Below are 14,485 nucleotides of genomic sequence, written 5' to 3'. Positions count from 1 at the left end.
TGAAATAAAACACTTGCTGAACAAGACAACCGTTTTCCCTGTAATAAATAAAAAGGTGTTTGATAGCTGTTGTGCATCAGAAGGAGTTGATGGACATGTATGTGTTGATTAGAGAGAACTGAATGTGGTGGATAATGCATTTCAAAGCAGACAACAAAATAGAGAAAAAATTTCAAATGGGAGTAGGTGGTAGGTAAAACAATCACACGTGCCTGGGCAGGTTATGACACTCACTGCATGAAGAGCATGATAAGTAATGCAGCCTTTACTGTTTCCTGCCCTGTCACTGCTGAATCTGTGCCCAGCCAGCCTCTCCATCCACCAGTCTTCCCATCCTTAGGGACTGAAGTATGGTAAGAAATTTATGGTTTTTATTTGGAAGGAATTTTGTGGTGGCTTTTTTGGGGGTTTTTTCCTCATATTTTTCTTTCATTTTACATTGGAAAAAAACCAAAATTCTCAAAACTCCTGTCATAAAGGCTTGTCTGACAAATGCTGTGTAGGAATATTGTTTCAGAAAGAAATAGAAGTTTCAGAGTGGCCTGACTGGAAAATTGGAGGGAGTCTTCTTTAAATGTCTTTCTGGCTTTAAAATTGTTCCATGAGCTGGGGCAGTAACAGTACATAATCATACAGAAGATATAAAATGGCAGTCAAAATAGTATGTTGAGTTTCAATTGAATTATGTATTTTAAATGTAATGGCAGTTACTACCCAGAGCAGATTGAATTGTCTTGTTCTCTTGTTGAAAATGTCAAAGCAAAATCTTGAATTGCTTCAACACATGACAAACAGAAGACACTTTGAACAGAAAAATAAAGAGTCAAGCAGGTTCGTTACAAGAAGCTGACACAATTTCATGAGGAATTTCTCAGAAATTACATTCCTGGTGCAAAACTTTAATCTCTCTGCTGGGTAAAAAGCAGCAGAAAACTTAAAAGATGGGTAAGGAATGCTCCTCTGAGAGCAGCAGAGCAATGGAGAAGCTGAGGAAGGAGATCTCTGTTTTGAGCTGCTTCACCAGCACTGTCCAGGTGGCTGAGGGACAGGAGCAGTGCTGATGCCTGTCCTGGCATTTGGTGGAGGATTTACAGGAGGATAGAAAACCCTCTCAGGAATGTGTTTGTGTGCAGGTGGTTCAGGCAGAGGCAGGTGGAGTGTCTGGATATTGGGGCAGCCCATTAGTGTCGTGTCCATGCCCTGCTCACAAGGAGCTTGTACTGCCTTTGTCACTGAGGCTGGGGGAGCAGCTTCCCCTGCCTGCAACTTTGGGTGTTTAATCCTTGGCTGAGAGGATTTGTTAATAAAAATAGAGTCGGTTCCTCTCCTCTTTTTCCACTTGATGATTTTTGGCTCTTTCATTTTTTTCTATTTTTCTCTTGATTTAAAGATTATCTTCATCTTTTAATAAAGGATGGAGGAAATATACTGAAGGATTAAATCCTTATCTGCAGCCATTTGAAGTGCCTGTGGGACTGTTTAATCTCACATTTCAGAGGATTTGGAAGCTAGACCTCTCTGCAGTTTCTGCTGCATACAGTATATATGTGCTCAAATTGACCTGTGGGACAGGTGCAATCCATTGCTCACTCTCTGACAAGTTTATTTTATACTCCTCTGATAAAATGTCTGGTGTGTTGACAACCTGCTTCACAACGGTCACATCAATTCAAAACAAGTGAAGTCCCAAAGACCTTTCTTTGGCCGTGTTTTCACTGTTTTCCATTGCTTTTAGCATAGCCTTGAGGCCTTTGAACAGTTGCACTGGGAAGTTCATTTGTTCCTCCCAGCTGTGCTGGGTGTCACTGGCTTGTTAATGGGGCTGCCCAGAGATGCACCAGTGGGCACTGGAATGCAAATCCTTGGACTTTCTAATGAATGGATCTCTGTGCAGCCTTTAGTCACGTTCCTCTTGGAGGTTTGCCTGCAATTCTTTGCATCCTCCCTGAGCAGTAAACATTTTCAAGTAATGTGGTGGTCTTAAAATATCACGTTTACTGTTGAATACTTGCCTTCTGCAAATCTGATGCTTTGCACATGTTTGGTGTATTTTTGTGAAAAAGAAATTGCATTCCTGGATCAGAGACACTTCCCTTTGTTTGACAGTAGCTGATACTGAAAGGTTCAGGTCCCAGGCTGATCACCAGGGGTTATTCTGCTTCCCATCAGCTGCTGGAAACTCTGATGTAAGTGGTAAAAGGCAGCAGAGCTGACTCTGAAAATGGGTCGTCCCGCCAGAGATTTCTATGGATGCTACTTTTTTTGTTAATTCTTTTAAATTCTTTGCCTCAAATAAGAGGACAAATTTCCTGGGATAACTATCTCCTTCATTTCTTAAAGCATTGCCTTTCATCAGAAGATTTACATTTTCTTGATCTTTGGTCATGAGGCAGGATAAACAATAGCAAGTGTATCTATGAGTTCCTTATATGCCTGTATTATGCCTACTTTTATTCATTTTCCTGCTCATCCAACCAATAATGACATGATTCACCCCAATTTTTTTATTAATGATCCTCCATGTGCTTAGCGAGTATACAGTTCAAAACTTCTTTAGTGGAAAAAATGGAAATATAACAGACAAACCTGGTAGAATTTATTTTGCAGCTTTTGAAGGCAAATTAGAGACACAGAACCTACATAAATATTGGATAAACATTTTTTGAAATGTTGAAAAGGTTTTCCTTGTCAAGTATAGTAACATTTTTCATCATTGTAACAAGCTTAGGAAGCCGGGGTGCTAAATCCAAAGAATGCATCAGAATTAGCAGACTGGATAGGGCAGATGAAACCTTCTCATTAGCCTCCAACAGCAAAATCAATTGGCAAGAGATGACTTAACTGAAGTTTCATGTTTCTTACTTGTGAATATAATGAATCTAAAAGAGTTGAAACTCCATCTAAAAATTATTTGTGGTGTGGCAGCTTTGCAATCATAATGGCCCTGCTGAACGTCAAAGCAGGCTGAGCTGTTACACTCTGCAACATCTAAAATTGTTCCAAGTACAAGTTTTAAATGGTTGCTACTGCATTTGAGACTTAAGTGAAATGCATTTTTAATGTCATTCTTCAGTAGTTCTGTTTTTTTTCTTTGGAAAGCTGCCCGGGGATGTTTGGTCTGCAGCGAGGGCTTGATCTGGGCTGTCTCAGGGCACAGGCGAGCCATGAGTTGGCCTGAAACAGCAAAGTAAGAGAGGGGGCAGGATGGCACTGGCTCTTCCTTCAGCACTTTGTGGTGAGCACTGGCTGGAAGCTGCTTGAGCTTGGAGGTGGTTTTTCCTCACAAAGAGCACCCATTGCCTGTATATATGGTACCATATGGTGCTTAAAACTTAGTTTATCTGATATTTGTCATCCACAATAATTCTTATCAATACATTATCTGTACCTAATACAAGTTTTTCAATTTTAGAGAATAATGGATTGCTTTGAGTTTTGTTAAAAGAGTGCATAAAATCCACTCCATGATAATTCATGTGTCTGGAGTTGTGCTGTGGTGCAGTACCTCACTGTGCACAAGTGGTCAAATTGATCATGGAATATTAATGGGTTGTGGACTGCAGGTTTCTGGTAGCCTGGCTTCAGGTTGACAAGAATGATAGCTTTCATTTGCATGCAAAGACTCCAGCTGTTCCTTTAAGGTAGGTGAAGGGAGCTGGCTTCATCTGTCACCACTTTACTTTTTTATAAGACAGAAAGAAAAAAGAATTAAAAAAGCCAAACCGTAAAATGTCATAAAATGTTCTTTGCAGATCTCCTTGAAATAGAGGGTAATTTCAAACATCTTATTTCTGCCCAGAGTCCAAGAGAAACATTTTGAGTGCAGATGAAATTATGTGTCCTTTGTGCTAAATACACTCTGTTCATTAAATAAAGCACACTCCATTTGAAATTTTCATGAATTACATTGAAGGAAAATGTAACTTACATTTAGTAAGAATTTATTACACTTTTTCTCTACTTCAGAGGAAACTCATGCTTGATTCTTAAAAGCAAGATGTATGATCCACATTTAGGAAATAAATAAAATTATCACAGGAATCATTTTGGTTGGGAAAGAACTTTGCATAATCTAACACAATCTGTGAAATTTAGAAATGCAGTGAAAAGAAAGGTGTGTTGGCAACTGTTGGAGTAAAGAAGCTTGATAACATCATAGAGTGAAAGCCCTGCTAACACAGAATTCTTCTACTTTCCAGCACCCACCTTGCAATGACTCTAGTAACAGCACCAATGGTAACCCCTTCCATCAGTGCCCCTGAATGTTTCACATCAGGAGATGCATAACAGTCGATGCCACAGGCATTTAACACTTATATTGCAGTCGTGCTAAGTGTTCAGCCCTGTTGTAATTACTTTGTGATAGGCACCTTGTGGGATTTTGCCATCTGTGCTTCAGTAATGTGCAATCTGTGCTATTGTTTCTACTCCACTTCACCAGTCCTGAGCCATTCTCTATTGCATAAGTTCCACCAATCTCACCAGTTTATTTTCTACAACCCTACATGACTTAATTGCCTTGTGAGAAGGTGGAAGAAGGTCCAGCACAAACCTGAAAAACAGAAGATCCCAACTCAAAAGTCTAGTTAATCTCTACTTCTCTTAACATTTTCATTAATTCAACAGGGTTCATCTAGTACCTTCTCTCCAAAGCCTTTTATTTGGCTCTCTCTGTGCACTCTGATAGCATCCCATGTGCAGTAGATGGATTCATCTTAGATGAGGACACTGGCAGGACACTTTATTCAGAAGTGATTTTGCCCATGGAATGATTAGCTGCTCTTATTAGTTCTAAGTAGACACCATGGGTTACAAGGTCACGCCTACAGCAGAAGCTGTTGGAGCAGCTGGTAAGGCACAGCCAGTTGTTCAGGATTCTGACTGCTCTCTAAGCCAAGGGAGCTGCAGTCATGGCCAGCTTCTTCTTGGTGCCAGTAGCATGACCCGTGGGACACAGCTCTGTTCCGAGTCACTGAGGACTTAATGCGTGAAAATCAAAACCACCGGTACTGAACCAAGATCGTTTGAGTGCCTCCAAATTCATTTCTCTTGTGAGCTGCATTTCAGCATGGACACAACATCCTCCTTAAAGCTGTGATTGTGTTGGCCTTCTTTCTATATCATAAAAAGAATTCATGTGATGAATTCCAATTATTTACTGCTAATATAAAAATGCTAAACTTCTTCTTGCAGAAAATTGTCCCACAGAGGCAGTCCTAACAGTGCATTAAGGCACTCTTGATCCTACATAGGGTTTTCAAAAAGTGGTGTCTGTGGTGTTAGTGGCAGAGGGGGAGGCATCCAGCTGCTGAATCATTCCACAGCATTTTCCCAAAAGGAGCATTTCCTGCTTGAATAGTAATAAATAGAGAAAAACTCTTTGTAATTGGCTAATGACACCTGACTTCCACACACATTCTGAGTTTACTAAGTTGGAGTTTTTTGAGAATAAGTGTTCAGTGTTTATTTTCAAAGATGGAGTATTTATCCTTAGACAACATCTCGTTGCAGTGCTTTTATTTCTGTTAGAGCAAACGACAAATGGAGGTGCAATCATTTTGTCAGCTTAAACTGAGAGGAAGGAAATAACACAATAGGCAACTGATGGAGAAATGTGTTTTGACTGACTGGTGGAGCACACTACAATAGAGCTAATCAGGAACCAGGGTCCCTGTATAAACACAGCCTCACAAAATTGCAATTTTATGAATGAGTTGCTTCATGTGGTTTCCTACCACTTTTCACCTTGTGTGGTAATTTTCTGCTGTGCCAAAAAAATGAAAAGCAATGATTCTGATCTGGTAGCAGGACTTGCTGGTGATAGTGTGTTACAGGTTTGATCCACAAAGTCCAGGTGAGAACCCTTGGCTTTTTAAGCAAGCTTTTAACTCTTCAAGTTTGTTCTCTGTCAGCCGAACTACAGCTGTCACATTTATATTTACATCTGCTCAATTGGCTCTCACATTTGCTTTGTTGTAAGCAGCAACTTGAAAGATAAAGCAGTAGCAGGTCAGGCTTGAAGCATTTTACTGCCAGCTGCTGAGAAATCTCTTGGCACAAGCTGGGATTTCAGGTGAGACAAAGGGAGTCAGGTACACATCTTTTTAAAAGGTATAATGCTGAGTTTCTCTTAGCAACATGTGCCCTCTGGTTAATATATTGATTGAGAGATTTGTAAGCAGTGAGTTCCGTTGTCATCTATGGTATGCAAGTTGCAGTGTCACTGCCAAGATTGGTCTTTGCCAAAGTAGATGTAAGGCATGTCTGGAAGCATATGTATTTGAACTGGGACGGAACAAAAGCTTAACTTTGGGTATGAGTTAGTTTCAGATTAAGGATTTGGCGTGCAGTTACTTGCTCCAGAGGATGCTATTCAAACAGATCTGTTCTGCTGTCAAAAGGTTAGCCAGATTCTTGATTGAATGATACTAGAGGCTCTGTGTTAATTACTGGTGGGAAAATGCCAGATCCTTTGATTGAAGGAAGTAGGTTGGCATGCAATTGTCTCATAGAAGCTTTGAAACAATTTTGTTAGATTCCCTGCGTTCTGTTTCATATTTAAATAATTTTTTTCGTTTCATCATTGCAAATTACATGAGCAAATGTCCAGGAGGTACACCAACAGCAAAATTGGAGAACAGCAAATGGACTTTGGGTGCTTATCACGAAAAGAGGGAAGTCATTTTCTACCACAAGGAAGAAGAAAGCTATTCCCCAGCATTTGACCAGTTCCTAGCCACATGGGAGTTAACATTTTAGCTCCCTTCTGGTCTGGAAAACACTCAGCTGTGCTGAGCCACAAGAAAGAGGCCCTTCAAATCATAAGCACCTGGATTTCAGTGAATGACCCTGGTGCTGACTGGCTTCACACTGGAGCAGTTCAGGGCCTGGAGCACAGGTGATGCCTGTGGGCATGTAGCATGCCCTCCTGCATGGAACAGGGTGGAGGATCTGCATTCAGTTCACAAATTGTGCTTAGCTGAGCCATTCAAAATATGCAGTAAGACTTGAGTTCATCATAGGAACAGTTTGGGCTCCCTGTCTGTCACTGTGGATGCTGTAAAATGTGACTGGAATGGAGTGGGTACTGTGAAGCTGCTTCAGAGGGAAGGTAGGAAATAGTGTGGGAAAACAGAACTGTGTCAAATAACAAACAGTGAAGGAACTGGGGCTTACTGAGAAGCCTGATAATTTTTCTAGCTGGTTATTACTGCTTTTCCCTAAGTAATGATATCCTAAGGCTGTTTGTTTTCAACTGGTGTTTGCTTTTTTCAAGAGAGCTCATTAGTGTGTCTGAATATGGAATTATAGATTATTGGAACAGTAGGGCTGTGGTGGGGAAAAAAAATGAGCCTCCAGGCTCTGAGGCTTCACCTGCACTTAAAAGTAGGAGCCACTCCTTTAAGGCAGTTTTCTTCTTTAGTTGGTCCAGTGAGTAGCTAAACGTTGACCTGTGTAGCACATCATGCTCTGCTTTATCTGACAGAGATCACTGTGTAACCACTGGGGAGATCAAATCTTCTACAGGTCTCTTCTCTGCTTTTCTGCAGCATTTCTGGTGCAACAGCATACTCCTTGTGACTATGACAAAGAGAGAATAAAAGTATCATGTATGCCGGGAAAGAAAATGCACTTGTATGAACAGCTGCAGAGATCACATCAGTGTTGATTTGTACAACACTGTCTCTTTAAAACTCTTGCGGACAAACTGAGAGACAAGCGTTGTTGGAATCACAGCAGTGTGATTATTGCTCTAAAATTGGTGTTACTTTTGAATGGGATGAATATAAGCACAGAAGGGAACAGCACTGTAGACAGTTCCTGAGCAGTCTGGCTACTGAACAGCCTCTGGCCATGATCACCAGTCTCTTTTGGGAGGCAGATGCATTGCCTCCCAGGTGATGCACCTCCCAGGTGCCTCTGGGTAAAGAAATGTCTTTCCAGCTTGTCATCCAACACCTGTGACTTCCAGCCATGCCCTAGGTGAGTGCTGTTCTCCTGGGACAAGGTACAGAAGCCTCCCCTCAGTCTCAGTTCTGGGCTGTGTCTGTCTGATAGCACTTCCATAAACAAATCCAGCCAAGGCAGTCCCAGCCTGGTCACAAGATGAAATCCTGGAATGATGAGGAAAGGGAAAGCAGCCCCTTAGGCTGCTGCACTGTCAGACCCAGTACCTTCCAAAGGTGGTTCTGTCTAGGTGGCCACAGGAATTGCTGCCTTGGGAAGCTGATGTCATCCTTGTTCCAGTGGCTTCACCATGAGAGTGTTGTTGCTCAGAGCAGCCACATGCCACATTCCACAGCATTTGGAAGGGAAAAAAAAGTTGTAGACAGCTGTATCCCAGCTCTTCCCTTGACAGCTCATGAGGTGGATTCAGTTTCAAAGCAGAATTACTGCCCCTTTGATAATAGGAAGAGCATTTACAGTACATTTAATTGTTTTAATTTGACATAGCTTTGTGGGGGGTCAAGTAAGAGTTTATACTGTTGGCTTTGTTAAATACATGTTGATACAGCACTAACTTCTAGTTGTTTCCCTTGAGCAAGGCTGGAAATCAGTGCCACATGTCTATAAACTGTTCCTAGAATTAAAGAAACTTCTTGTAGAGGAATGGGAATTTGAATAAATGTTGGTTTTAGACTTCTGTCAAGTACAGAAATCATATAAGTCTCGAGTCCCTTGTAGCTGAAAATATCTTGTATTGCCTTTCTGTTTAAGAAGGACCAAAAGTGAATAAGTGATCTGATGTCTGACCTCTAAAATAAGAATATTATTATTATTATTTGTTTTCAGTAAACATATCTGACATTGAAGAGCCAGCAGTTTGTTTCCTTCTCATCTCAAAATTCCTTTGGGCCATTTCAGTTCCTATGGAAAAAGCTCTGACATGCTGCCAGCTCATTATGGTGATTACTCTTCAAGAAGAATATGGCAGAACATAACCCTTTAAAATGTGACATGCAGGAGCACATTTAGACAACTTCCAAAAGCTGCAAGTAAAGCTGAGGGAAACAGGGGGAAGCCCTGGTCAGATTGGGTTACAAAGGGTGTAGGTGGGAATGGGATATGAAGATATGGGATATTAAGTAAGGAAAGCCTGAGCACATTGGCACAGCGTGGATGAAGCTGCTCCAGCAACTTTTTTCCACGTTCTGCAATGAACAGAGTACAATTTAGTACCAGAAAATAAAAATAATAATAATAAAAGAAAAGCATAAAAATAGCAAAAAAGCCTGGAAAATTGAAGAAAAAGCTAAGGAAAAAAACTATTGTAAGTAGTTCCAGAAACTGAAACTCTGAGGCTGTTGTGGATGTAAAATTGTTTTGTAGGTTGACAGATGTTGTTGTTTATTTTGCAAACTCGGGTGAAATAATTTCAGGTGATGAGTTTTAACAGGAAAAGTTTGAAGGTAATTTTGAAATGTTTAATTTTGTGTGGTGCAAGATGCTATACTTAATTAAATACACTTCTCCCCATTTTCAGGAATGCACAGTTATTTATTTCAAGCTAAGCCAAATTTACAAAACCTATTTGCACAGTCTGGCCCTAAGTTTTCAAACAGAGGCCTGAAGCCTGTGCCTATAGCTATGCTTTTTAACAGTTGTGTTACCTGCTTTGCTGGAGCAGTCCCCTGGCAGGACAAGGCTGGGCTATTGTTTCCTGCTCTCAGATAGAGGGAAATATTTCTGCTCAGCAGGAGGAAGGGTCCCCAGTAAGGCTTTGAGGAGAGGGTCTGGGTACCCCACCAGCTGAGGTGGGAGCCTAAACTGCTGTGGAGCTGCTGGGGTCCTTCAAGCACAATTACATTCAAGTTTTCTGTGTATTGTTTTGGACAGGCATAAAAACATGTTGTGACTGGTGACACTGAGATAGAGTTGTCTGGCACTTCAAATTCATTGTGTTAACTTTGCATTGTGAGGGTCTGAAGTTCTTGTTCTACTTATTACATGTAAGTTAAAAGTGAGAAATTGAGTTTGGTTTGCTGGTTTGAGCTAAAAATGTAATTCTTGAAACAGGTAATTTCTGTTGAATCAGGGGATCACCATGGCCACAAGGTAGGTGGTAACACATTGGCTGTGTAACAACTATAATATGTAATAAATGTTTACAGGCCATCAATACAAACATTTGATTGTTTACATGACAGAGCTTTTCTTTTACAGTCATTGGTCTCAATTTTTCCATTACATTTTCTCATTTTCTTTTCTAGCTTTACTCACAGACAAACCTCCAAAGCCATTGTTCCCCATGGAGAACCAGCCAACTGTTATAGATGTCCAGCTGGGTAAGTCCCCTTCTGGGAATAATAGATCCTAAACTTCCACTCTGGTAGCAGATGGGATAAATTGAAAGTGGTAAGAAAGGTTTAGTGGTAGTTATTACATGCAAATCAATTTGCAGCTTCTCATTTATAACCATAGAATTTTCTGCCACGGTAATATAAGGGAATGAACTTGTATAACATCAGGGGATGGCAATACTAATTGGTTACAATGGGTATTAATATAAAGCACTGATGCTGTTCTTAATAAATTATTGGTAGAGTAAAAAATGTGTCTATATTGGTGCTGTATTGGTCAGTTGATGTTCACCCTAAGACAAATGTTCTCATAAAAGAAGTGCTGATTCCTTTAAAAGTTAGTATAAAGCATTGCATTTTCAGATTGTTCTGAATGTGTACCAGAAAGGGCTGTTGACTAAAATGCTTTTATGCTTTTCTCACTCTTGTTATATATTCTTCTGTGAATGCACATCTCTGAATCTCAGCTAGCAGCCTCTATTTTCTGTCATGTTAGAAAATAATGTTAGAGAGTTCTGCTAACTTTGGGGAGCTGTAGGGCATTGTGATACTGAAAGAACTGCTCAGCATTGAGGTTCCAGAGGTTTTTTTCAGTGATTTGAAAATAGATTTCCAATTTTAAGAGGCAGAATTGGAGTTGCTGTTAAGGACTGTAGTGCCATGAGCTTAAATTACAAGAGATTGCATTGCATATGGGGATTATTTACTCAGTACTGAAACTGTGGCACTTTCCTTCTTGAGCTTGACTCTCTTCCTCCTTTGTACCAAAGCTGGTTAGAATTCAGAGGTGGAATGGTGTTTAATGGCAAGCAGGGTCAGTGTGAAACATTTTAAGAAGGCTGCTGACATTGTTGTAAAGCTGTTTGTATTTGTGAAATTCTGTGGGTTTCTACTTCAGATGAGTACAAGGACACATTCTTGTTCTTAAACCAGGTGCCAACAATGTCAGAGAGGCACTGTGGATGCTATGAAGTATTTAAAAATGGGGATTGAATTCTTGAATGTGAGAATATAAATTATTTGTGACCTTAGTGAATGTTAAAGATTCACTTTCTCTCATACACCTGAATTGACTCAGGAGTCTGTAAGGGCTTGCACAAGGAAGGCTGCAGTGGATCTGGGAAGCAGCCAGTGCCAGCTGAATTCTGCAGACAGGTGCAATCTACATATTTAGGTTCCCCTCCACATGTAGCTGAACAGAAATTGCCCCTAAACCAGGATATTAAATGGACCTGGAGCCATAGTTAAAACCCTACCTGAGTTAACAGCAAAACACAGTCACTGAAGTTTGAATCAGCCCAAAAGGCTGAATTCAGTCTCCTGGTCTAACTTCTTAAAAGTCAACTTTCTAATGATTTCCTTTGGGAGCACCCTGTCTCTGTATACATCTGTGTAATAAAGGCACTCAGAGTGCACATTTTTGTTTCCTGCATTTTCATTTCATCTTCATTTTCTCTTCCAAGTTCTCCTGTTCCAGCAGGACTCTGTTGGTTTTGCACTGAATTCTTTGTTGTTGTTTGTGTGAAAATATTTTGTTCTGGCTGATTAAAAGGAGGTTTGATTAAAAAAAAACAAACCCCCTCCTCCCCATGGAGATGTGGCTCAGTAATAGGATTTTGGAATATCTCTAGAGGGAAATACAAATCTTGCATCTTTATATGCTGGAATGTAATCCATTAGTTATCCCTTAAGATCAGGAAATTTACATATGGTGCTTTTTTTTCTGGTATGTTAATGGGTTTGGTTACTGCCACTAAACCATATTCATATGATGGAACCTTAACTTCTTTTGCAGCAAAGTTCATTGATTTCCCTCCTGATTTAACTTGGCAAATAGATAAAGCTTGAAGATTCTCAGGGAGCACCTTCATCTTGTGGAGGCCACCAGCAGCTTGGGGCAGGAAGGTTGTGCTGGCCTCTGAAATGTGCCAGAGCCTTGAAGGGACTGGGAATCATTTGATTGCACAACGTAACATGGGGAGAAAATTTTGTGTAAGGTCACCTGCTGGAATACTTCATTGAAATCTTGTTCAGCTCCTAGGAGTTTTGAGCAATTGACATTCTTTGATATTTTATTAGATATTAAAGGAAAATTTCTGTTTTTACATACCCTTTAGCCCATGGACTCAAATCACCCAGTATGCCTGATTTTTCAGTAGTTATGCAAGTATGAATATGTCATAAGCTACAAAAGAAATGGAGTTTAATCCATCTACTTGTTTTGCAGAGATTATTTTAGTTTTCTATTGGAAAGCTAATCTTTAAAGAAATAGCTGTCCTTCCTCTATAAATAGAGGAGATTAATAATTATCTACTGTCTTTATCCTTAATGATTAGCACGATGTGATGCAAAATCTCCCTGGGCCTCTAGGCAGGGGCCTCACTGTTTGGCCTTACCACAAACTTCAATATTCACCTTTTAGCTTTCAGATCTTATAAGAAGTTTTAGTGAAAACGGGTATGCACAATTCTTATTGACAGTGGATAAAAGAGCTCCTTCAGGCTTCAAACATGGTCCAGAGTCTGCCTTGTTCTTCTTAAGGAGCAGGAATGTATTTCATGTTTTCTGTTTTTCTTTGGAATATGACAGAGATCTAAAACCAATCCCGTCAAGATCAGACAGAAGCAGAAACTGGAATTTGCTTTTTTGTTTGTTTTCTGTATTTGCTTGTGGTAGAGAAACAGAGCCAGAGATGGGGAGGGTTGACAGGAGGACAAAAGAGCATCCCAGAGGACTGGAGAAATAGTCCAAAACAGTTTCACTTGGTTGCTTTACCAAGTCAGATAATAATTTCATCTCTGGGCTGACCTAGAAAATAGTGACTGATTTTTATTTTTTTTTATTGTCCATTTACTGCTTCATTTTTTGTAAAAACAAAACTAAAAAAAAAACCTCTTTTTTTTTTGTCATTTAGTTTTTTTCATTGAGATCGGTATAGAAATAGTTCTTGATTGCATGGCATGTGATACATTCAATCTTTTTCTACCTTGTTATTAACAAATAATGTTTGTTCTTACTATACAGTGTATGTTTTGCAAATATATGGCATTACTATGATAATAAAATGTTCTACTTAAAAAAAATATTTCTGAGCTGTCTTCATGGCATTAAAATCAAATTTGATGGTACAAGCCAAAACACACACAGCTGTTGTGCTCAGGAGATGGGGTGGCTTTGGCAGAAGGCCTTTAAGATCATCTCCCATGTGAAGCTCTGACTGGGAATTTATTAAAGTGCATGCTATTGTGATTCAAAGTTGAGTTGTTCAAAGACTCCTTTTTTAGGAGGTTGGTATTACTTTGACCGTATAAACCTACATGTGTTTATGGATTGTTCATTCCAAATTCCTTAATTTAGTTAAGAGGATTTCTTATGTGACTTAGAAGAGTAAAGATTGAGACCTCAGTCAGTTGTCTTGGGGCTGTGAGCAGTGTTTTAAAGATCTGTTACCTATTTTCCCATACAGCTGTCTGACAGCAAGTGGAGCATGCTGTGCTGCAAGTCTTAAGATGACACATTGGTACCTTGCTCTGCTGATTTCTTAATTCATTTGTTACATTCTTTTCCAGCTAACTTTGTTCGCTCTTAGTGCTTTGAGAACACTGGAAGAAGGAAAACCACTCCTTTGTGTTTTGATTACATGATTACAGAGTAGGTTTCTCCTCTGAATTTGCACAGTTTTAGTAGCACAAAGAAGCCAAAATCCCACTGACCCCTGGGAGCTGTTGTGCTGCCAGCTCTCAGCTGGTGTAAAAGCAGTGTGGCAGAGGCATTTGTGGGAGAAAGGAAGCACAGTTGTGCTCTGCTGATTTTTGCCTGGACACAGATTGTAAAGCTCTATATCGAGACAGTCTATGTATCAGCAGCTGCCAGAGTTCTCTAGCTTGCACCATGGCTGCTATTTCTCATTTGTGTGGTCCATAGAGTATAAAAAAAAGCTAAAAATACAATACCAAAATAGATGCTAAATCTGTTGATTCTGTATCATGTATTACAGTTACTGCAGTGTCAAGTTAATCTTCTTATGAATTACTTAGTTGAGTGGAATGACTTCTGCATGTTTGGATCTCTATTAATTGAATATATAATTACATATCATTTGCTTTTCAGCTATGTCCTGGTTTTGTTTTCAGGTGTTTACTTAAGAAATGTAGCAGGAGTGTTACAAAGCAAAGCAAGAATC

General features: G+C 39.8%; 1 protein-coding gene across 7 annotated transcripts in view; it reads left to right on the top strand.

Annotated features, from left to right (window-relative positions):
• The window catches only part of IL1RAPL2 (interleukin 1 receptor accessory protein like 2), a 366,360-nt gene that overhangs the window by 251,632 nt on the left and 100,243 nt on the right, over positions 1-14,485 (top strand). For 6 of the 7 annotated variants that reach the window (XM_014886998.2, XM_088173186.1, XM_088173185.1 and 3 more), the window contains one exon: positions 10,212-10,286. The exons of the other annotated variant lie outside the window; for it this stretch is intronic. In XM_014886998.2, the coding sequence (XP_014742484.1) occupies positions 10,212-10,286 (75 nt within the window). The remainder of the gene's footprint in view (positions 1-10,211; positions 10,287-14,485) is intronic. 7 annotated transcript variants of the gene reach the window in all.

The sequence above is a fragment of the Sturnus vulgaris genome, chromosome 14, assembly GCF_052056855.1.
Source record: "Sturnus vulgaris isolate bStuVul1 chromosome 14, bStuVul1.hap1, whole genome shotgun sequence".
Lineage (NCBI taxonomy): Eukaryota > Metazoa > Chordata > Aves > Passeriformes > Sturnidae > Sturnus > Sturnus vulgaris.
This window is presented reverse-complemented; position numbering and strand designations above follow the sequence as displayed.